At 31.9% G+C, this 22,091-nt stretch overlaps 3 protein-coding genes and 1 non-coding gene across 9 annotated transcripts; 1 reads left to right on the plus strand and 3 right to left on the minus strand.

Annotated features, from left to right (window-relative positions):
- The first annotated feature begins 1,717 nt into the window (after positions 1-1,717).
- Positions 1,718-8,987, plus strand: LOC133702340 (uncharacterized). Its single transcript, XM_062126664.1, has 10 exons — positions 1,718-2,125; positions 2,237-2,302; positions 2,485-2,665; positions 2,838-3,034; positions 3,463-3,513; positions 3,603-3,694; positions 5,622-5,737; positions 6,567-6,661; positions 6,858-6,962; positions 8,681-8,987. Exons 1-10 carry the CDS (start codon positions 1,829-1,831, stop codon positions 8,816-8,818), a joined length of 1,338 nt encoding a protein of 445 aa, XP_061982648.1. The 5' UTR covers positions 1,718-1,828; the 3' UTR covers positions 8,819-8,987.
- A 3,431-nt stretch (positions 8,988-12,418) lies between these two features.
- Positions 12,419-12,490, minus strand: TRNAP-UGG (transfer RNA proline (anticodon UGG)). The gene has a single exon. It is a non-coding gene; the product is annotated as a tRNA-Pro (tRNA).
- A 641-nt stretch (positions 12,491-13,131) lies between these two features.
- Positions 13,132-15,022, minus strand: LOC133701389 (uncharacterized). Of its 4 annotated transcripts, none has more exons than XM_062125289.1 (3): positions 14,761-15,019; positions 13,903-14,537; positions 13,132-13,614 (listed from the first exon to the last, which is right to left on the minus strand). In XM_062125289.1, the coding sequence occupies exons 1-3, from the start codon at positions 14,795-14,797 to the stop codon at positions 13,450-13,452; spliced, it is 837 nt and encodes a 278-aa protein (XP_061981273.1). In that variant the 5' UTR covers positions 14,798-15,019; the 3' UTR covers positions 13,132-13,449. The 4 variants fall into 4 exon arrangements, with proteins under 4 accessions (XP_061981273.1, XP_061981274.1, XP_061981275.1 ...); XM_062125290.1 differs by having other exon boundaries at positions 13,475-13,789; positions 14,761-15,022; XM_062125291.1 differs by having other exon boundaries at positions 13,475-13,681; positions 14,761-15,021.
- A 2,088-nt stretch (positions 15,023-17,110) lies between these two features.
- Positions 17,111-20,950, minus strand: LOC133700886 (uncharacterized). 3 transcript variants are annotated; one of them, XM_062124608.1, is made up of 8 exons: positions 20,799-20,950; positions 20,286-20,360; positions 20,056-20,180; positions 19,815-19,911; positions 19,286-19,395; positions 18,669-18,743; positions 18,496-18,545; positions 17,111-17,405 (listed from the first exon to the last, which is right to left on the minus strand). In XM_062124608.1, exons 2-8 carry the CDS (start codon positions 20,353-20,355, stop codon positions 17,384-17,386), a joined length of 549 nt encoding a protein of 182 aa, XP_061980592.1. In that variant the 5' UTR covers positions 20,356-20,360; positions 20,799-20,950; the 3' UTR covers positions 17,111-17,383. The 3 variants fall into 3 exon arrangements, with proteins under 3 accessions (XP_061980592.1, XP_061980591.1, XP_061980593.1); XM_062124607.1 differs by having other exon boundaries at positions 20,660-20,947; XM_062124609.1 differs by lacking the exon at positions 18,496-18,545 and having other exon boundaries at positions 20,660-20,944.
- Positions 20,951-22,091: the final 1,141 nt, after the last annotated feature.

Here is a 22,091-nt window from a genome sequence, read left to right on the forward strand (position 1 = left end):
TGATTGTCATAATGAATACATCATAGAAAAAAGGTTTGAGAATAATGAGATTTGCCCATGCATTTTTATTAAGAAAATCACATCTGGATTTGCTATTGTTGTAATATATGTTGATGATTTAAATCTTATTGGTAATCTTGACCTATTTGAAAGATAAATTTAAGATAAAAGATCTCAGAAAGATAAAATTTTATCTTGATTTACAGATAGAACATCTTTCAAATAGAAAATTTATCCATCAATCGACGTATACAAAAAAAATCTTGAAGCACTTTTACATGGACAATGCTTATCCTTAGAGTACACAAATAGAGATCACAGACAAGTTATTTGTTTACATAATACTACAATTTCTTGGAGATCTGTTAAACAAACATTAGTGGCTACTTTATCAAATTATTCAAAATTATTGCAATTCATGAAATAAGTCGAGAATGTATATAGCCAAGGTCAATTATCCAACACATAAAACAAAAATATGTATTGTTAACCGTTGAAGATAGTTTTAACCGTTGAAGATAGTCCCATAATATTGTTTGAAAATAATGCTGCTCGTATCACTCAACGTAGAGGAGGCTAAATTAAAGGAGACAAAACAAAACATATCTCACCAAAGTTTTTTTTATACCCACGAGCTTCAACATAAGGGAAAAATTGATATCAAACAAATTAGATTAATTGATAATTTAACAGACTTATTTACAAAGTCTTTACCAGCCTCAACTTTCAAGAAGCTTGTCTATAATATTAGAATGAGTTATCTTAAAGATTTATCATAAGACATGTATTTTTGAGATGAAGTTAATGCAAATTGTATTCTTTTTCCTCCGCTTAGGTTTTTTTCCATTTAGTTTTTATTTGTAAGGTTTTAATGAGACAATTTAGTATTTTTGTGAATCCCAAAGTATTCAAATATAGATTTTGAAGTATCTATATAAAACCTTGAATTGAATTTTTTAAATATTCAGAAATCACACAAGAATATTATTTTTTTTCCCTTAACTTAGGTTTTTTTTTCATTGGGTTTTTCTTTACAAGGTTTTAATGAGACATATTTTTAATACATAATTATTAAAGATGAAGTGTTATAAAATCTATAATTATATATATTGAATGCCCATTAAAATCTTGTAGACTTCATGACTCTTGGGTTAGTCTCTTGGTTTTTCATGACATTTGAATTTCGTGGTGTCTTTTAATGTTTTTATTTTCAAATAAATAGACTATTTGTTTTATATTTTAAGCATTGAAAAATATATACAAGAAAGGATACAAATTTATATTTTAAATTTATTTTGAATATATATTCTTCCTTGTTTTTTATTTTTTTTTAACAAAACTAAATTTATAAATTGAGTTGGAAAATATCTTTTTTACTTTATCTTTAAATTTTTATTTTTAAATTTTTTTGACTTTTGACTTTTATTTTTATCTTTAAATTTTTTTATTCATCAACTAAATTATTTTTGAATTGAGTCAGTCACTTTAAAATAATTTTTATATGATTTAATTTTAAATCCAAATAAAATAAAAAAAGTTAAATTGAAAAATTTCTTTTGCTATCAATTTTATTTATTTTCTTCTTAATTTTAATCTTAGAATTTTTTTTACGGATTAACCACCAGATTATCTTTGATTTATTAAAGTTAATTGACCATTATTGAATTTAATTTTAAACCTAAATTAAATAAGATATTTACTTGAAGAATTTTAAGGTTCACCTGTTGGTCCGCTTTAAGGCCACCTCTATCTCTCCTCCCCTGTCCCTCTATCTCAAAATCCACAAGGCCAAAACCCAGAAGAAACTAGACCAGAAGGTTCTCAAGTCATGACCATGGCTTCACTGTCATCACTATCAGTAGACATAGCCACTACTTTCGCCTCTTTAACTTCTCGCCATCCCACCACACTCCGCTCCACCATCCTCCCTTTCTTACTAAAACCACAAAGAACCCATCATCCCGTCCTCAAAACTACACCCCTTTTCCATCGCCGCCGCTTCTCCGTTTCTGCCACCGCCACCACTTCTGCCCCTCAGACTGAAGACTCGGACTTAACCACCAAGATTCCTCCCGATAATCGGATTCCTGCCACCATTATCACCGGTTTCTTGGGCTCTGGCAAGGTCCTTTTTTTATCCTCCTTTCTTTCTTTCTTTCTTTCATTCTTTTTTTTGTGCATTTCATTTGATTTACGAAAATGGGTTGTGTTGTTTTATGGTGATTATGTATAACAGACAACGTTACTTAATCATATTCTGACTGCTGACCATGGGAAGCGCATAGCAGTGATTGAGAATGAGGTACTCTGTCATCATCTTTCATTTATCTTTTTGCATCCCATATAATCTGCATATATCATATGATGACTGATGAATATGAGCAGAAGAAAAAAGAAAGAATCTTTGTGATGGGTTTTCAAGCCCTTGTTGTTGTTATACGATGTTAATTGAGAACTTAAGTGGTTATGCTGAATTTCTTTCAGTATGGTGAAGTTGACATTGATGGCTCTCTTGTTGCTGCGAAAACTGCTGGGGCTGAGGACATTATAATGCTCAACAATGGTTGTTTGTGCTGTACAGTGAGGGGTGATCTTGTCAGGATGATTGCGGATTTGGTTAAGAGGAAGAAAGATAAATTTGATCATATTGTAATAGAGACTACAGGTAGGTAATTATTCAATTTGACATTTATATGTGGCGTATGACTGGTCAGGAATGAATGCAGGATATATTATGTTTTTACTTACTGTTTTGCATGTGAGATTAGTTCACTTCAGGTGAAATAGATTCTCTAGTTAGTTGTTGCTCACTGCAAATCTTTTATGCAACTTTGCAGGGCTGGCAAATCCTGCACCAATCATTCAGACTTTTTATGCTGAAGACCAGGTTTTTAATGATGTCAAATTGGATGGTGTTGTGACGTTGGTTGATGCTAAACATGCTCCTCTCCATCTCGATGAGGTTAAGCCAAAGGGAGTGGTGAACGAGGCAGTGGAGCAAATTGCTTATGCTGATCGGGTTATAGTAAATAAGGTACTTTGATTTTAAGTTATATTTTTGCCTAAATTTGACTTTATTAGACTTCAATTTGCTCGATTTATAATTCCAATACTGGATAAACTTTAATCAGTTCAACTTTTAAGTATCAGATTTTAGCTATTCACATTATTATCTGCATTTTGCTTCAAATTGTTTTTTTGTTGCTTCATTAGCTGGCATAGAAACTTATGTGTTGTTCTCCCAGGAATTTAAAACCCATGTGCTGGCAAGTTCATTTTAATACTTCTTTAAAGAGGGACTTAACAGATGCTGTATAAATGAAACCATGGCCTTATTGCCTCTTAGAAATGTGACAATGGATAACTTGTCAGTTGGGAAATTAGTCCGGGATGCAAGTTTGGAGTCAGTTATCAAACTTTTGGTCTGTTACTGACCCATATGATAACTTGTCTTCTTGCCAGACTGATCTTGTTGGTGAGCAAGAAATCGCTTCTTTGGTGCAGCGGATAAGGGTTGGTGTCTTGCTTCTTTTCTTTTCTTTTCTTTTCCTTTTCTTCACTGTTAATTCTTTTTGAATACTGATGTGGGTCTCTGAATGCAGAACATCAATCGTATGGCTAGTTTGAAGCGCACACAATATGGAAAAGTTGACTTGGATTATGTCCTCGGCATTGGAGGATTTGATTTGGAGAGGTTATTTTCCACTCTTGTCACCTAATATGTATATGTACATGTATATGAATATGAATATGAATATTTAATTGACTAAAAAAGGACTAAATTTCTTAATCTTTTATTTTGAATGTTTTTTTATTCTTCACTCTGGCTAGAGGAGGCCATTTTGTGCATCTAACTTTATTTTTTAAATGAGCTCATCCATTGAATTCAACCTCCGTGCTTGTTAAATGCTTAAATGTGTATATTGCACTATTGGTTTATACTTTCTGTGTTGACCTGGATACTACTATGTGCTAGGCATTGCAACACTCTCTCTCTCTTTCACATCCCTCTGCTCTTCTCCTTTCATGTATTCATTTTTTCTCTCTCATTGCTGGGGACTGAGAGCATGGAGGGGAGGGTGCCCTCATTCTATGTCATAAAACAAGTTAGGGAACTCAACTTCATTCTATGAAATTCCAGGTTTATGTCGGATTATGAGCTCTATAAAAACACTGAAGTCTGATTCAGAAACATTTGGAAAATGATTAACACTTAGAAAGTTAATGCTATATAGTTGAAATCAATAATAGAAAAACCAATCTTTAAATTTACTAGCAACAAGTTTTACACAGGAACCAGAGATCTAATCGCAGCTGTACCCATCAGAAATCTCTTACTGAGTTGGATAAGAGATAGAAATAGAGACCCAATTCTCAGTTGTGATTTGAGATCCTTCTCAAACCCGAGAAAAGAGTTCCATGCTCCCGAAGATGGAAGTTGACAGTTTATTACTTGGTTCTCTTCTAAAGTTACTGGAATCCCATGTTATTGTGGATACGTTACTAATCCAATAAGTGTAAACCTGATAAACACAGAAAATCAACTCTTTCAGATAAAAGCTCATAACTGTTGCTCCTTCCAGGTTTTTTTGGGATCACTATGGTACACTGTCCACCTGAAAAATTGTATTTTTTTCTGCAAAATTAGTAAAACCTAGATACACTTCTTCTTAGTGCCTCTTGCACCAAGCTATCTGGTATTCAACTATTTATGCAAACATTTGAGTGCTTTAATTCCTTTCCTTTTTCTTTTTTCTTTTACACTTTAGAAAGAAACAAATTTACTTGAATAGAATAAAAAAGGATCATGAGCTCCATTCTCATCATATTTTGAGGGCTTAAAGAACCTGACCCTAAATCTGCATGTCAAATATTAGTCTTGTAGCAGTTTTTCTTCTTCTTTATTTTGGATGTAAATCTAATTATATCTGAACATAAAAGGAGGTGAAGTTTTCATGCAAAGGGAAAGAAAAATGATGCAAGTACTCCTGAATTTTTGAGGAGTTAAAACCGCGCTAAGAGTATTTGGGATTGCAGCAGAGTTAGCAAATCAAAGTCTTGCCAAAGAAGATGTTTCGCAAAGCTCAATCCAAGACATACCGAGTCATGCTGTTCAGTTAGCTCATTTGGGGGAAACACTGCTCATAAAATATGGTGATCTGTGCATAGACAGACATTAACTTGGGGTGACATTTCGATGAATGTGATGATACTATTTTTTGTCCTTGACTAGAATGTTTGCTGGTTGGATTTGCTGTAGCTTGAAAAATTATTTATGTAGCAGAATGCTGAGATTTTTAGTTATAGCATGTGCCTTTACAATACTTTTCTATGCTTGAAACGTTCTGGTGTTAAATCATTTTGTGGTTTTATTAAATAATGAGTTGATTATACTTTCCCAATGACCTTATTCTTGCTGCCTTGTTAATGTTCCTTCTGTAGTTGCATTGTCAATTAACTGAACTTGTAATTAATCTTATCTCTGTTGTTGTTTTATCTTTTCCTTCTGTATACGATTGTTTTTCTTGCTGAAGATGCTTGCTTTTCTAGAAGTGTTAGGTCACTTCAGAGTTAAACTGCAATATCTGGGGTTGTTGGCTAACATTTGCTCCTCTTCTCAGGATTGAGAGTGCTGTCAGTGATGAAGATAGAAAGGAAGATCATGCCAGCCACGACCACGATCACGATCATGATCACCACCACCACCATCATCATGACGAACATGACCATAAGCATGGTATTTCTCTTCATTCACAGCGTCTGTACTTAACTTAAAGCAGCATGCACAAACTGTTAGGTGCTGTTATATTTTAGTGGAGAAAGCTTCTGCTTGTCCCAATAAAAAATAACAAGGTTCTTACTGGATAAACATTTTGTTATATAACTTGGAACTTGATTTGTATTTGTTCTGCCACATGGAAAAATTGGAATTTTATGGGTATCAAGCTGATGATCACCTATAATGAAACCTTCAAGTAAAATATGAAACATGAAAACTGATAAAGATGTATTATTGTCTGATGAAACACTATTTATTATATGCATTAATCATTGCAGTAGATGTCATTCAGAATTCACAGTCCTCGCCAAACTCTTTTTCTAGCTGTTAGAAGTAGGCAATGAAATTTACACATTAGTGTATTTAGAAATTTAACTTCATGTTCATCACTAATTTTAGCAGCAACATTTAAGTTGACCTTTTTTATGTGTTGTGCTCTCATGTTATTAATGAAAATCTTTCATACCAACAAATTACAAGAAGGAAAATGGAAAAGCATTTAAGAAAAAACCTCGGCCTATGACCTATAATTACTAGCCAAGAGAAACAGTTATATATTACTTTTCATGTTTAGCTCTCTTTTCCTCTGTTGAGCTATTATTGTGGCTAAAGCTTAATGATAGTATACCTCTGGCCTAAACATTTATGATTAGTTATTTTGTGGATGTTCATTATTGTGATTCAGTTATTGTAAATGCCTGGTTTGAGTATTTTATGAATGAACTCTGCTACTCTTCTTGTGATAATATTATGGCTGATCATAAAGCTTGTGGATGCTATCGTGCAGATCATCATGATGATCATCATTCGCATGACCACACTCATGACCCTGGTGTTTCTTCTGTCAGTATAGTCTGTGAAGGGAGCCTAGATCTAGAAAAGGTTGGTTTTACATGTGGGCTGTTCAATTTCCATGTGCACCTTAGAATTACCGAAGAATTGTACATATTTGAAATAACCTCACATGAGCATTTCTAGCTTTCCTACAGTTGCTCAATCTTCATGTTTGATTTATTTGTCGATGGGATGTGTAAAACTAACAATACTGGATTGATGTGACCACTGTATTCACTTTCAGGCTAACTTCTGGCTTGGTACTTTATTGATGGAACGTAGTGAGGACATCTACCGGATGAAAGGTTTATTATCTGTTCAGGGAATGGATGAGAGATTTGTATTCCAGGTGAGCTACAAAGTTCCATAGTCTCAATATTATCTTGATAAAAGAAAATTCTATGTTCCATATTTGTTAACTCTATTTGACTACTTAAAATCACCTTTGTTTGTTTGTTTTTTTGAACCATCACCATTAAAATGATTGTCAAAGCTTTTAGTTATTATTGTAGAAGCAAAGAAACAAAAACCTTTTATTTATACTTCTCAACTTCAATTTCCCTTGCCACATCACCCCAAGTTAAATGTCTCCATCAAACACCAATTCATCTTCTACTACAATATATATATATTTTTTATTAACATAGGTGTCTGGCCAGCTTGCATGCACCTCGACTAATCCTACAGGTCCTAAAGTTAACGACCATGTAAGTCTCCAGTGGCCTTGAGGTTTGTGGGACTCGAACTGGTGACCTCTAGGGAGCAAATCTAGGGTTTGACCAATTGAGCTATACCCCTCAGGGTTTCTTCTACTACAATATTATTTTCTATATTGGCACCCATCGTCCCAACCATCGTCCCAAACAGATTTTTTTATATGATATAACTTCGTAGTATTTCTATATGAGAAATTAAGAAACAAAATAATGAGATGACAAGAAAAAAAGTTAAGGGAATACCTCTGTTGTTCTTTAGTCTTCACTCTAGACTCTTTTTTATCTTCTTCTCTTATGATGTTTCATGTTTGTTTATGCTGTTCTTGTTTCAACTTTCATGTCTGTCTTTCTTCTTCTTTTAACTTTTATGTCGGTCTCTCTCCGTCTCTCTTTTTACCCTAATCTATGTTTTTTTCTTACAAAACTAACCTTAAATTATTTCTTGTATAAGACCAGAAAAAAAGACAAACAAGACAACATAAGTCCTTTTTTTTTAAAAAAAATAGAAATCCAAGAGACGCCTCTTCAAACTAATCCTCAATGTTAGTGTAGATAATTTTCATCAGGCGATGCCTTTATCGCCTGCCTCCCATGCACAGGTGCTTGCCTAGGCAGTGCCTCTTCAAACTCCAACTCCTTAGGCTAAGAAAGGTGCCTTGGCCTCACCTTGCCTCCAGTGCTTAATCGAGCGCCTGGATGCCTTGTGACAACACTGATTTGTTGTGACTAATTAATTGCTTGGCTGTCAAACAGCGGTTAATATGCTAATGTGTGGTTCCTTGAAAAAAGAGGACCTTGTATGATGGGGATGCATTGAGTAAAATGAAATGCCTTTGCTTTGTTATCTGGTCATGCTTGTGTCAAATGTTAAAGTTTATTATCATGTGTCATTGTAAATCCTGTCTTGCATTTCTGAAGGTGAAGTGTGTTCCACATTCTGGATATGCATGTGAGTCCTATGACCTATTTGTGCTATATAGTTCTCTATCAGGTGGATGGTTGTTGCTAAATAATCTGTTCAACATAAAATGATTTTGTATGCTGGTGGTAATAAAAGACAAGGACTCCTGCTTTACAATATGTGCAGTTCATGATGGTGTTTTTTTATTTTATTTTATTTATTATTATTAACTTAAGCTAGCTTGGGGGTTGTACCATAAACTAGCAGGAATGCTTTATATAGACTGAAGGCTTGACTTGTATACAGCTCTGATCAATGCTACGTAGTTTATATTTAGGTTCTGTATGCTATTTACTCTGGCAAGCAAGGGGTTCTGGTGTTGGCTTTGTTGCAGATTGAACTGGAATTAGATCCTAATCAATTTTTCCTTTGCCTCATTTTATTTGACAGGGTGTTCATGATATATTCCAAGGTTCACCTGATCGGTTATGGGGTCCCAATGAACCCAGAACAAACAAAATTGTGTTCATAGGGAAGAACTTGGACGCTCAGGAATTGGAGAAGGGCTTTAAAGCCTGTTTACTGTGAGATTTAAAACATTAAGTCATTCGGATAATATCTCTTTATATTATGTTCTTGATTAGTGGACAATTTATGTGCAACCGATTTTTTTTGTTTACTTTCTTCGAGGAACAATGAGTTGTTTCCAACATAAATTTCAAAATAGAAAGACCACTGAAAAGGGATGGCTGAGCTATTTTGAATGGTGTCGGTAGTGGGATTTCTTCTTGCTCTTGGAGAATGCCTGTGTGAGAATCGAGTGGCTTACTCTCGAGCTTGATTTTCATTGTTTTTCCATAGGGCTCTTGCATTTTAGGCTAATCTTTATTGGTAAACTTGAGAAGCTTCAGTAGGACCTGGTTTGCCGGATTTCGTTCAGCAGTTTTACCCATTATGATATATTCTAGATAATTGGCTCAGCCAGGCCAATTCTTATTTTAGCATAAAAAAATGTTTATGCTGCTGGGAACTTTTTGTTGTGTTATGTTTAGCTTGTTAAATTTAAACCTCTTAACCTAGCTACTAAGTTTTTGAATTGTGATAGTTGGCTTTACATGTTATAATTAACTTGACGGGTTTAAAGAGAATTGAAATTTAAAAAAATTAAAATAATATATATTTTTTAATTATTGAGATAATGATATATCAATTTGGGTTTTATGGTTTAATGGATCATGGATTTAATGAGGTTTAATAACTTGTTTGAAAAAAAAACTAATATTCATTTAATTATATAATAACAAAAATAGTTGTTTGTAACATTAAGTAATAATTTAATGTCAAGATGTTTGTTTGAAATAATTCTAAATAATCCTATAGAAAATGAACCGAAATAAATTATAAATGCAAATTTTAAATAAACTTGGTTAATTCACTAAATTTGGATGTTGTTGGGTTTAATAGGCTTTTTTTGTTAAATATTTTTTTATTTAATTACATGATAATAAAAATAGTCGCCTGTAAAATTAAATATCAACCTAATATTAGGATATTTGGTTAAGATTACGATAACTTCATATAAAATATATTGAAATAAATTATAAAGACTAATTTCCGGTTAACATAAGTTAATTTATCAAATTTACGATTCGAGTCATGAACTTTACTAGGTCTAATAATTTTGTTTTTTATAACTATTTTTTATTTAATTATATGACAAAAAAATAGATGCTAGCAAAATTAAGTATCAACAAAATATTGAGATATTTTTTTGATATCACTATGAACCTACAAAAATTAAAATGAAATAAATTATGAAATCCAATTCAAAATCAATCAAGTATTGAATGATGATGATGATAATAATAATAATAATAATAAAAATTCAATATTAAAGGATGAAAAAAAAAAAAAAATTTAGGTGCCTGGGTGGCCTAGTGTTCTTGAGTAGACTCGTGTGCCTGGACCTTAATTTTTTTTTACAAGGAACAGATAACATGTCGTTTGTTTATTTTTTTAAAGCAAACATCATGTTATTTATTGTGATAGACGTCATGTTATTTATTGTTATAAATTTTAACCAGTAAAGAAAATAACTTGTTTTCACTTATTTTTCTATTGAAAACATCTAAGAAACATCACATGTATTATATCTAAAAAACATCGCATGTATCTTAATAAATCCATATCTGGTCTTAAATTAGGAAGTTAATGGCAAAATCCATCACTTACATCAATGGAGGGTAACCAATGTTATCAAACTCGTGTAAAATTATATGATTTTACGAGTCAATTTATATATAACGTATAGAATCGAGTTAAGAACTCGAAAATTAGTAAATTCAGTTAATGTTATCAAACTCGTGTAAAATTATATGATTTTACGAATCAACTTATTTATAACATGTAGAATCGAGTTAAAAACTCGAAAACCAGTAAATTCAGTCAACTCGAACTGAGTTTATGAGTTTAACAAAAGTTACAATTTACAAAATGTATTGACTACACTGTACTCTCCCTGAGTCCCCACTCCCCTTTCCCCTTCCTCTTTTACCCGAGCAACACCACAACTTCCGGTCTTCCAAACTCTGTTAATCTCTCTCTCAAGAGCAACACCCAAAAAAGAGTCTTAGCTTTAGATGGGCTTTCCAAGCTTGGCTTTGCTAGGCAGGCTTTCCCGGTTGTACCATTCGTCTTCTGTGAGGAGCCAATTCTTATTTTTTGGATTCCAAATGAGTGAGAGAGAGAGGTTAGAGAAAGGAAATGAAGAAGAGGATATTTTGGTAAGAAAAATGCTGAAAACACTAAGGCCTTACATTTTGCTTTCCTTTAATAAATCCTTCAAGGCCACTTGGCCTTCAATTTGTATAGTTTTATTTTTTTAAAAAAATAATTATTAATTATGATGATTTAATTTAATTCTTTAAATGTCATTTCAACATTTGTGTCCTAAATTTTTTCCATTTTAGCTAATATATAGCAATACAGAAAGGCCCCCTATTTTTTTTATCCAGGTAATTATGATCGGTGTTCAGTGAAAATCTTACAAAAACATGTTTTTATTGAGTTAGACGTAGTTATAAATCTCGGTTTAATATATGACTACATTTAAAGTTTATGCTACAGATTTTGGGATGAATCTAAAATAATATTATTTTAATTTTTTTAAAAAAAATTAAAACAATATTATTTTTATTGTTTTCTTAAAATGTCAAATTAGATTTTATTTTAGTTATAATTGATTCAATTAACTCCCACTTGATTTAATATAAGATTCGATATAAATTATGATTTGGTTAAATAAGTTATTGAATTGACCGGTAAAATCAAGTTGAATTTAAATATAAATAGGTGTTCTATAAAAAATAAAAGAAGAGATGAATCATCATCAGTTTCCTATATTAATTATTGCCTTTAGAATTTGTATTCCTATCATATATATAGTGAACTGGGATGATAAAGAAAGTTTAAGGTGGTTTAATTAGTAGTAAAATTAATGTTTATAATATCAATGCTGATATTAGTAATAGTAATAATAATTTTTTAGATGGTAATGATTTTAATGAATATTTTAGGAATAACGAGGAAAATAAAGATAATAAGACTGTGTTTAGTTTACATGACACACCAACAAATTGTTTGTTTTAAGTTTGTTAATAAAATTCTATGAATATAATTATAATATATTGTATTTATAAATTATTTAAATCATGTATGAATTTTTATTTGAATTATGTATTTTAAGATGTTTGAATATTTATATTATTTATTTTACTTTTATTTTAATTGTGTTATATTATTATTTAATAATTGATTGAAATTGTTAATATATAATTAGTTAAAATATTTTATTTACGATTCTACGATTTTATAATTCGAGTTTATATTATATATTTTATTTTGTGTAATATTTTCTACCAAGATGATAGGTTAGAGATATTCCTTGTACCACAGGATCTAGTTGCTTCATCATGTTGATCCACAAATCTAATAATTCAAGCTTTAAATTAGATAAACTACGATCAAATCCAGTTGATCATTACCCATCAAATCTAATTATCATAAGAACACTTATTTATCGTTTACTTGCAAATGAAAAAAAAAAAATTAAACCTAGCTATTGTTATTTTTCCAAATCCATGCCATTAAAAAGTAATTAAATAATTGAGAATTTGAAAAGGCATAATAGGGGCGTTCCGAGAATCGAACTCGGGACCTCTCGCACCCAAAGCGAGAATCATACCACTAGACCAAACGCCCTTCTTGCTGTCTTTTCGTTTTACTTACAGTAAACCCCTTTTTATTATTGAAAGTGACACTTTATGGTCATGTGTACTGTCATATTTCATTATTTCTACCTTTTGTCTATATTTGACAATTTCAATTTTAGTTCTAGCATGCGATGTCAATTACCAAACAGTCCCCAAACTAATAATATATACCAATACCCTCTTTCAATTACAGCAAATATGAAATAATCCAAAAAATAAATTAAATAATAAAAAGCACACCCAAAATATCTTAATTATACAAAATAGTCCTAATTCCTTTTGTTTTCAGGAAAGACCCCCTTCTCTCTCTCTCTCTCTCTCTCTCTCTCTCTATATATATATGTATATATATATATATATATATATATATATATATATATATATATAAAACTAAAAATCTTCTTATAAATAAAAGAATAACTCCTTTTTAATGCAATCGACAAAATGAAATAGGAATATATAATTGAAAAAAGAAGATGGTTAATTAAGAATATAAGCAACAAATTTAAAGTTTTTGTATTTTCGTAAAGATATTTTTATTATTATAATTTAAACCAAAAACAATTTAATATTTAAACAAATATAAAAAACAATAAATAATCAAAATGCACAACAATGTAAAGAAAAAGAAGGCACACAATGGATGGCAAGTATATATAGGACGGCATGAAACACAGGTGCTGCTCAAGAAGAGAATGAGAGAACAATCACACTCCAAAAACGACATAGTTTTGATAGGACAAAGAAAAAGAACAAGTGCACATCATGCTATGCTCTCCCAGTACCCTTTCCACATCACTAAAGGAAAGATACTCAGTGGAAGTTGTATCTTGAAGAACGCAGACGCAAACATATATATATATATATATATATATATATATATTATGCAACAATTACAAATCCTTGCCATCAAAAACTATCAAGCAGGCAAGGGTTATATGTGGTTAGTTACACAGCCCTCTCATTCATTTTTTTGAAAGCAATGCGTTCTGATTCTGCATCAGCAGCTTCTTGCAGCCAACTTATTAGTCTTTCCATGTCCTCTTCAGACAATGCATGGACTTGATGACTATCAGTATAGGACTTCTGCCCTGCCAGTCCCAATCCTGCTTTCTGCTTGATACCATTTGCATCATTATCATTTAGTAAGCAATCAGTAATTGATTATGTCTGTGTAATCCTTGCAAAAAGTAAGCATTCATCAGGAAAATGTATAAGAACTTTGAGGAAGAGGATTCCAGGACTTCAGGATGACCTTATTCCAGGCCAAATAGTGAATACATAATACCTGATTTGGATGACAAATTATTGTACATGAAACAATTGAGAGAAACATAAATTAATAGAAAAAAAAAACCATGCAGGAATTCTCTAGTGTTTGGACAAGAGACGATATATTACCTTGAGAAATTTGACAATCGAAGATCCATCATCAGGTGATCCCTCTTCACGTTCTTGATTTTCAAATTGGAGACAATGGTGTATTGTCTGAAACTGCTGGTATATTTCAGCCACCAGTTTTTTTCTTTCTTCCATGTGCTGGAAAAACTCTTGCTTCATAGGTTCAGTTTCTTCTTCAAGAGTCTTCAATCGCTTACTTAGCTGCTTGATCTTACCAGCCTCTGAAACTTGTTTCAGTTGTTTGCCTTTAGAAGAATCACAGCAAGCTTTAACTCTTGAAGAATTCGTTGGCGATATTTCCACTAGCTCGTTTGAACTCGAGGCCCTTGATTCTGTTAGCAGGTTCTTTCCATTCATCAACCTATGCATTTCTCTTCTCTGTTCTTCCATTGCATAAGTACCTCTGAAATCTTTTCTAATCTCATCCAAAAACCTCAGTCCATCACCAGCTTTATGCTTACAAATACTTGCAGGGCTCTCCAGAAGCTTGGAAATTGAAAGGTTTTTTGGCGAGGAAAAACTCTGTAACTCGAGTGCTGCGATCTGCATCTTATTGCAATGCAGAATTCCTCCAAGTTTTTGCAAGGCATACAAATTCTCAGCACCAAGTTGATCAGAAGACCATTGTTCATTACCTACCAGGAAAACAAAGGAACAGTTGACATGTCAGGAAACGGCAAAACCATCAAAGAATAACCAGAAGAGCCATCCCCCAATCACCATGAGAAGCCAAATAAGAGCTATAAAGGGCTTGACAATCAAAGATATAAAAACTAGAATAAAAGAGAAATATCTGGGTAGACAAAGAGATTGGTTGGGGAATATAGCAGAGTGCATGGTTAAATGATGGTTGCTTACCTGACACAGTTTCCATGCTCGAAAACACCGAGAACATGCTTCTGGACCTCCCTTTGCTTTTCTTCTAAGAGAAGGTGAGTGTTAGGGATGCAAGGAGTGGGGCGCAGTATCTACTATCTAGACCCTTTTGTCACGGAGAGAGAGGGAGGTCCATGGGAAATTGCCAAGCAGCTGCAAGAGAATGTCTTCACTCTTGATCTGCTCCTGTTGTTAATGTAGGCGATTGCTACTTAACATGACGTGGTTAACATGTCTGCAACCTGAGAAACTGCAGCCATTCAGCAGCAATATATTTTGGCTTATTATCATATTTAGGGAGGCGAAGTTTGGCTCCATTAACGCAGAGGTTAGGTGATATGCTTCACCTTGAAGGAAACGAAAGTAATATTTAACAGCAACCTAGAACTTCAAAGTTCATGGTAGCATCGAAACCTTCCACCCCTCTTTTCTCCAGTAAGAGTACGTCATGCTGACGAGAGCAAAGGATTACCAAGTTTTTTTTATAAATCAAAACTCCTAAAAGATCAAGAATTTTACGGTTAAAATATTTAATTTTATTAATTCATGTTTTTATTTGTTAAAGAAATATTACAATACTTTATAAGGAAAACACTAACAATAATACTGGGTAGGAAAAATAAAATAAAAGAACTGTTCCTTTCAAATAAAAAAAACTAGAAAATCATAAAAATATATATATAAAAAATTAATTAAAAAAATAATTTTTTTCTAAAAAAACTCATGGATCAGTCTCTCTTAGTTTGGAAAGTAACTCATCCTAATATTCAAAGCTCAGCAGACATCTTTATATACATGATTCACTCTATTCTAAGTCTCTAACACCTTTATTTAAGCTATTTCATTATGGGTTCCTAATAGTAATACAATACCTATATTATACATTCATAACACAATATTTTTATACAAGTCACCCCATCATGAGTCACCCCACTGTGATTTTCAATAACAATAACTGATATAAATAGAAACAACACACTAGTTCTTGGACTTTTTTTTTTGGAAAAAATCTCCATATCCTCTCCTACACAAGCACATTATGTTTTATAATTTCTTTCAATCATGATTATTCAATAACACACAAGAACTAACTACTGTGAATCATTGAGCTCTGATACACGGTTTTTATGACCTCCAATAAAAATCACCAGAAATGATTAAACTTTTATACCAACTTACGCATAATTCTAATACCAATTAACTTAGATGGGGTTGAATGATAATATGGTTTGTTACAAGTTAAAATACTTAAAAATGAAGAACATCATTGTTATTAACTTTCAAAATACTTAATTATATTCCTTCCAAACAACTATTACAACTTTTTATTTAAAAAAAACTAGAAAATACTCATAATAATATTGGATAAGGAGAATAAAATAAAAAAACTATTCCTTCCTAATAGAAAAAAAACTAGAAAAACATAATAATAAAAAATAAAAAAATAAAATTAATTAAAGAAAATATTTTTTTTTCCTAAAACATCTCTGCAATGGTTTCCTCTAGACTGAAAATAACATGTCCTACTGCTCAAACCTCAACAAACATCTTTATACGTGTGATCCACTCTATCTTAAATCTCTAATATATTTGTGTTGGCTATCTTATTATAAATTCCTAACACAATATCTTTGTATGAATCATCCCATCATAAATTTATAACATAAAACCAACATAAATTTATAACATAAAACCTTTGTATAGGTCACCCATTCTAAATCCTACTTTTTGAATTTTCAATAACAATTAACTCAAATGGAAACAATTAATTAATTCATAAACATCTTTTTTCTAAGGAGAAACTTCCTCATCATCTCTTACACAAACATATTATATTCCGTGACTTCTTCCAACAACAATTTTTCAACATCACAGAAGTAACTAACTATTAAAAATCATTAAGCGATGTTTATTATAAATCAAAATTATTAAAAATCAACAATATGATACATATTCTGTACATCCTTCAATCAAAATTACCGGAAATTATTAGATTCTGATATCAATTAATACATAATTTTAATACCAACTAATACAAACAAGAGTGATTAATATCAAAGTTTATTATAAATCCAACCACTTAAAAGAACAAGAACATCATTGCTATGAGAAGACTTTTAAAATACTTAAAAGACTGGCAACTTTTATATATAAAAATTATTCCTTTCAAATAAAAAAAAAACTTAGAAAATATCAATATAAAATATAAAAAAATTAACTAAGAAAAATATTTATTTAAAACTTTCAATACTAGTAGCAACCCTACAACCTCCCAAACCTTATAAACTAAACAAATCCTTTCTGAATAAAACGCGAGGCACCAGAACAAGAATTTGTAAACTGCTAAATGGAAATCATACCATGAGAGACTGGAAAATTTCATTGTGATAACGAAACATTTACAAGGAAGCCAAAAGATTATTCCAATACACAAGGCTGCTCAATCTGTTCCTCAAGGATATAAGACATTATTACAAGTGTGTGTCATGCCAATATGACTTGCAGTCCTCCATATACCATGACTGTAGTAGAGGGTTGTTTTCCGTACATTCAGCATGGAGAGTCTGCTGGGTTGCTCAGTCAACTGGGACTTCGACCTCCAGTTTTAGGCCAGAATTTCCAAAAACCTGCCTCGCATACAAAGCAAAATCCATCATTGAATAGCTCAAAAGGATATTGCAAGGAACATGTAGACTGGATCGGACCATTTAGGTGGGTTTCTACATGAAATTACCAGATACGATGATCTTGACTTAGCATCATGCTCATGCGTGTCAATAGAGAAAACATATGAAATTTTAAAGCGGGACAACTAAAGAAAACCAAGCATTTTTGTTCTTCAACCCTCAGGTTGCTTTTTCACTCAAAAGAGAGTAGAAAAAGAAAAGAGTAAATAATAATAATAAACAATTGAAGACCTAAAACTATATACAAGAACTCAAGATGAAATGTAAACTGCCGCGTTAGTCTAGTCTCTATTACAGCTTTTCTCACATCAAAACTTCACTAAAAGGAATAACAGCCTCCACCCTCTTCCTCCTTTCCCACAAATAAAGAATATAGAATAATTTAAAAGAAAAAGAAAACCGAGACATGAAAATTCCAACCCATTCTTATGATGGCTAAAAGTATTTGCTGGTTGAAAAGACAATAATAATTAAAATCCATTACTGAGAAAAGAGCATCCTAGCCACTGACCACCCAAGGTCTCTAGAAAAAATACAGGACTGACTGCCAGAAAAATAGCACTCGAATGAACAGCATGGGAATAGACAGTTACAGACAGCAGGATGGCTTGTAAGATCAACAGGAATTTCATGCTGTATGAGCCCTGAATACCAAAGTTGTTAAGATAGTACGATCTCTTTGTGCTTATCTGGGAATGCAGCAGCATTACACAATAATGCAGTTTGAACTATCTTCCAAACATTGATGTTTATAGCAACTTTTAGAGTCTAAGATTCGCACTGAATTATTCTGTAATTTTCTAAGAATAAAATATCAGTTCTAAATCCCTTATGAGGTCACATGGGCCTTTCCACCCCCCTGAATTATCTTACCCTTGTATTCATAAAAATCTGCCAATGCTAGCTAACACATGTTTTAGCAAAGAAAGGTACAGAAGATAATGTAATATGTAGCTTTCGTGTGGATGATCCTCGCAACAACTCTTTATTCTACCAGTCAAAATAGAATTAATCAAATTTCATTTCTAACCTATTGGTGCTGATAGAGATGCACGTATCCTCACTCTCTTTGACTCTATTCTTTTGTTAGTCAATAAGAAGTAAATCAAATTAATTAATTAAATTTCATTTAATTGTAATAAGAAATACTGTATTCTAGACAATTATGTTAGCAGAAGAAAATACAAATAAAATGTAAAACACCTTAATGAAGTCATCCAGCATTAAGTATGATTCCCTTGTGTAACCCGCCTCCTTCAAAACTTGGATCAAGACTTTCTGCAGGACAAATGAGAGAAAGTGTAAGGAATTAATTATGCTAGTGTGATATCTGAAGAAACAGTGACATGTGGCAGCAACACAAAATTACTCATGCTATGTTTTTACCTAAAATAGTAGCAAAAAAGGTCCAGATAAATACCAATATATTAACAAAATAGATATTAACATATAGATGATTCCCTCGTTCGAACAAATTGCAAATTTCAAAATAACCAGCCATAAAGAAATATTAAATCAAGTGGAAACCAGCATAAAACATGATGATCTCATTAAAGGAAATGGATCAATATGATGGTCATCAGCCAGACAGACATTGAATTAACTCCTTTCAAATAAGTCATGAGTGAGCTGATCATTTCATCCCTTAATGACTAAGACACGATCTACAATAACTCCCAAACATTCATGTATAATGTCTTTCATAAATGATTTCATGCATTATGAACTTTTAGGATATTTGCTGCAAATATCAAACCTCAAATCTTATGGTGTTGCAAATAGCAGGATTAGATAACAGAACAGGAAGTGCTTGGTTATACCTCTCTTTGCTCATTGGACATGAACACACCAGATAAATCCTGAAGAACTTCTAGTATGTCGTTGAAAGATATTTTTCCATTCCCATCCGAGTCATATACTTTGAAAATAACTGGGACAAAGACATTCAATGATATTAGTATAACACCAAAAACAGCAGAACATTTACCTTTCTTCAGAGTGAGGACAATAAATATGCTCAATCAACATAGAAATGGCAACCCAAAATGAAAGAATGGCTAGGGTGAAAGGTGCATATGCATGTCATACGCGTAATGCTGGCCTAACTGGATAAATTCCATCATATTAACAACTAATTCCTTTTTTTTTTCCAATCACAAAGCTCTCAAAACAAGTTTAACATGACTAATATCTCTTACAAGTCACCATATGCTTTCTCTAGTCCTCATAACACATCTACAAACTATTTAGTTTACTCCCACCTACAAGGTAAAACCAATAGAAACAAATCATCATGAATAAGTTGTGATCAAATTCAAATATTGTAAAATCATGGTATCAAATACTCACGTGCGATTTTCTGCTCCATATTTGCTTTAGCAGAGAAAGCAGATAAGAAGGCAACGAAGTCCTTGAAGTTCAAGCCATCAACCATTTTAAGCAGCCTCTGCAAGAAGCCAGAAATCCACCCATGCTCTCAACATAAAAAGAAAAAAGAAAAAAGAAAAAAGAAAAAAGAAAAAAGAAAAAAGAAAAGAAAACATAAATTCAATATCCAGTTATTTCTCCATTAATTAACCAAAAAGATTACCTGAGAGAGTGGATTCATTGCAAACTCAGGCACTGATAAGAATTCATCAGCTGAGATAAACCCCTTTGCATTTCGATCTAGCTGGCAAAACCTTTGATACAGTGACACTATTTCTTGCTGGGAGACTAAATTTCTCAATTAAAAAAAAAAAACACCAAATTAAGAGCTAAAACATCAAAATAACATAAGTAGAGAGACGGAGAAACAAGATAGGGAAAAAACAACATTACATAGATTATGGCAGTGTAGTTGAACCTCTTCTAAGTCGTACTGAGTTAGCATTGACGAGGCTGTCCCCATTGAATCTTCACCAAGAAAAAGAAAAAAAAAATCAACACATTTAAATAAAGAAAAGGGCCATTTCTCATAGATAACATGTTACCGATACCCATTAACCAAAACACAAATTTCAAGCCAGTAATAATCATATAAATCATACCCATAAAACCCCAAATTGGAAATTCCAACAAATATTCAACACGTCTTTTCATCATTTATGATTCAGTAAAAAACAAACAATTCAGACAAAAAATCAGAATACTGAGTTTTAAAGCATGAAACTTTTTTCCAGGCAACCAAACAAGCAGAACGAAAAGAGAGAGACCTGGGAGTGCAGCGATTGCAGGATGGAATGGATAGAGAGGATGATTGCGGAGGTGTGTGTATATAATATAGAAGACAGGTGAGGGGAGGGGAGGGGAGGGGCAGAGCAAGGCAGGGATGGCTTTTTAGGTTTATTTTACCTGGTCATCATCGATGCTTGAAAACCCGACAAGATTTAACAAAGCATTATTATTCCATTCCCCTCATTGACTGATTGCTTGCTGACGAGGAATTTGATGTTCATGCTAATCCCCAGCTGCATATGAGTAGCAGCTCACTATGTCTCTAACCTTTTTTTTTACGATAAATTTATTATATAATAAAAAAAACTAATTCTCCTGAAAATATTTATTTAATGATAAAATTACCCCTTGCCAAAATACCTTTCAACTTTATATTGGAATTATATGATGTTTTTATCATCACATAATTATTTTTTTACAGGAGGTTAGATTGATCATTTATATTTTTTGACACCATAAAATTAGTAATTTAATTTTATAATAAAATAATATAATATCTATTGCTCAAGGGTGTTTTAGTCTTTTTCTAAATAGTATAATTACTTTAATGTCTTACTAACAAAATCAACATAATTATCTCACAAGGGTTTTTTTTAATAATTTTTTATTGATTTTATTATAAATTTAAAGGATATTATTGTAGGCATATATATAATATTATTTCTAAAATTTAAAGGTTACTCAAGGATAATATTGTAGGCATATATATAATATTATTTTAAAATTTCTTGACACATGCGCCAACATGTCAATAACCCTTACTATGTTTGGATAATGTGTGTGTGTGGAGTTGTTCGGTAGCCAAACACCATCTTTCACGATGACTTTTAAAAGATCTTGGTGCCCTTGATACAATGAGATGGTACGTGTCCTGAACGCTTCTCAAGTTTGGTGTCCACGATCGTTTTTTTTTCCTTTTTTCTTTCTCTTCACCTAGAATTCTATGACAACCCCTTAAAAAATTTCAAATCAATTCTTGCAATTTATTTTTCCTTCACATTTGGTATTTGTTTTTTTATTACTATTTTTTTAAATTTTGAATAGTCTATCATATTATAAATGTTTTTCAATTTCACTCTCTATGGTTTTTAATCTTTCAAATTTAGTCTCTATTTTTTTTATTGTTATTTGTTTTGTTTGGGTCTATTTATAAAATTGTTTTTTATATATAATTTCATCCTCCTTGGTTTTTTTATCAAATTTTATCCTTGTTATTTTTTTATTAATTTTTTGCTTTTGCAAGGTTTTTTACTAATATTTTTCATGATTTCATCTTCAACATTAAACTAGTTGAAAATTAGGTTTCTTAATTGAACTCGGATCAAGTATTTCACGGGTTGCGAGTTTTAGAGATAAGACTAGATTTATAGGGTTTACCAGGGTTTGCTTTTTTTTTTTTTAAGCTGATGT

Source organism: Populus nigra, chromosome 8 (genome assembly GCF_951802175.1).
Source record: "Populus nigra chromosome 8, ddPopNigr1.1, whole genome shotgun sequence".
NCBI classification, from domain to species: domain Eukaryota; kingdom Viridiplantae; phylum Streptophyta; class Magnoliopsida; order Malpighiales; family Salicaceae; genus Populus; species Populus nigra.

Coding starts and splice junctions, on each gene's coding strand:
- LOC133702340 (XM_062126664.1), top strand. CDS start 1,829: ATGACCATGGCTTCACTGTCATCACTATCAGTAGACATAGCCACTACT. Junction 2,303..2,484: donor TAGCAGTGATTGAGAATGAG/GTACTCTGTCAT, acceptor AATTTCTTTCAG/TATGGTGAAGTTGACATTGA. Junction 6,963..8,680: donor ATGAGAGATTTGTATTCCAG/GTGAGCTACAAA, acceptor TTTATTTGACAG/GGTGTTCATGATATATTCCA.
- LOC133701389 (XM_062125289.1), bottom strand. CDS start 14,797: ATGTTCTCGGTGTTTTCGAGCATGGAAACTGTGTCAG. Junction 14,538..14,760: donor GAGCATGGAAACTGTGTCAG/GTAAGCAACCAT, acceptor TTTTCCTGGTAG/GTAATGAACAATGGTCTTCT. Junction 13,615..13,902: donor CGATTGTCAAATTTCTCAAG/GTAATATATCGT, acceptor GGTATCAAGCAG/AAAGCAGGATTGGGACTGGC.
- LOC133700886 (XM_062124608.1), bottom strand. CDS start 20,355: ATGGGGACAGCCTCGTCAATGCTAACTCAGTACGACTTAGAAGAGGTT. Junction 20,181..20,285: donor ACTACACTGCCATAATCTAT/GTAATGTTGTTT, acceptor TGAGAAATTTAG/TCTCCCAGCAAGAAATAGTG. Junction 18,546..18,668: donor TGCTGGATGACTTCATTAAG/GTGTTTTACATT, acceptor GACTAACAAAAG/AATAGAGTCAAAGAGAGTGA.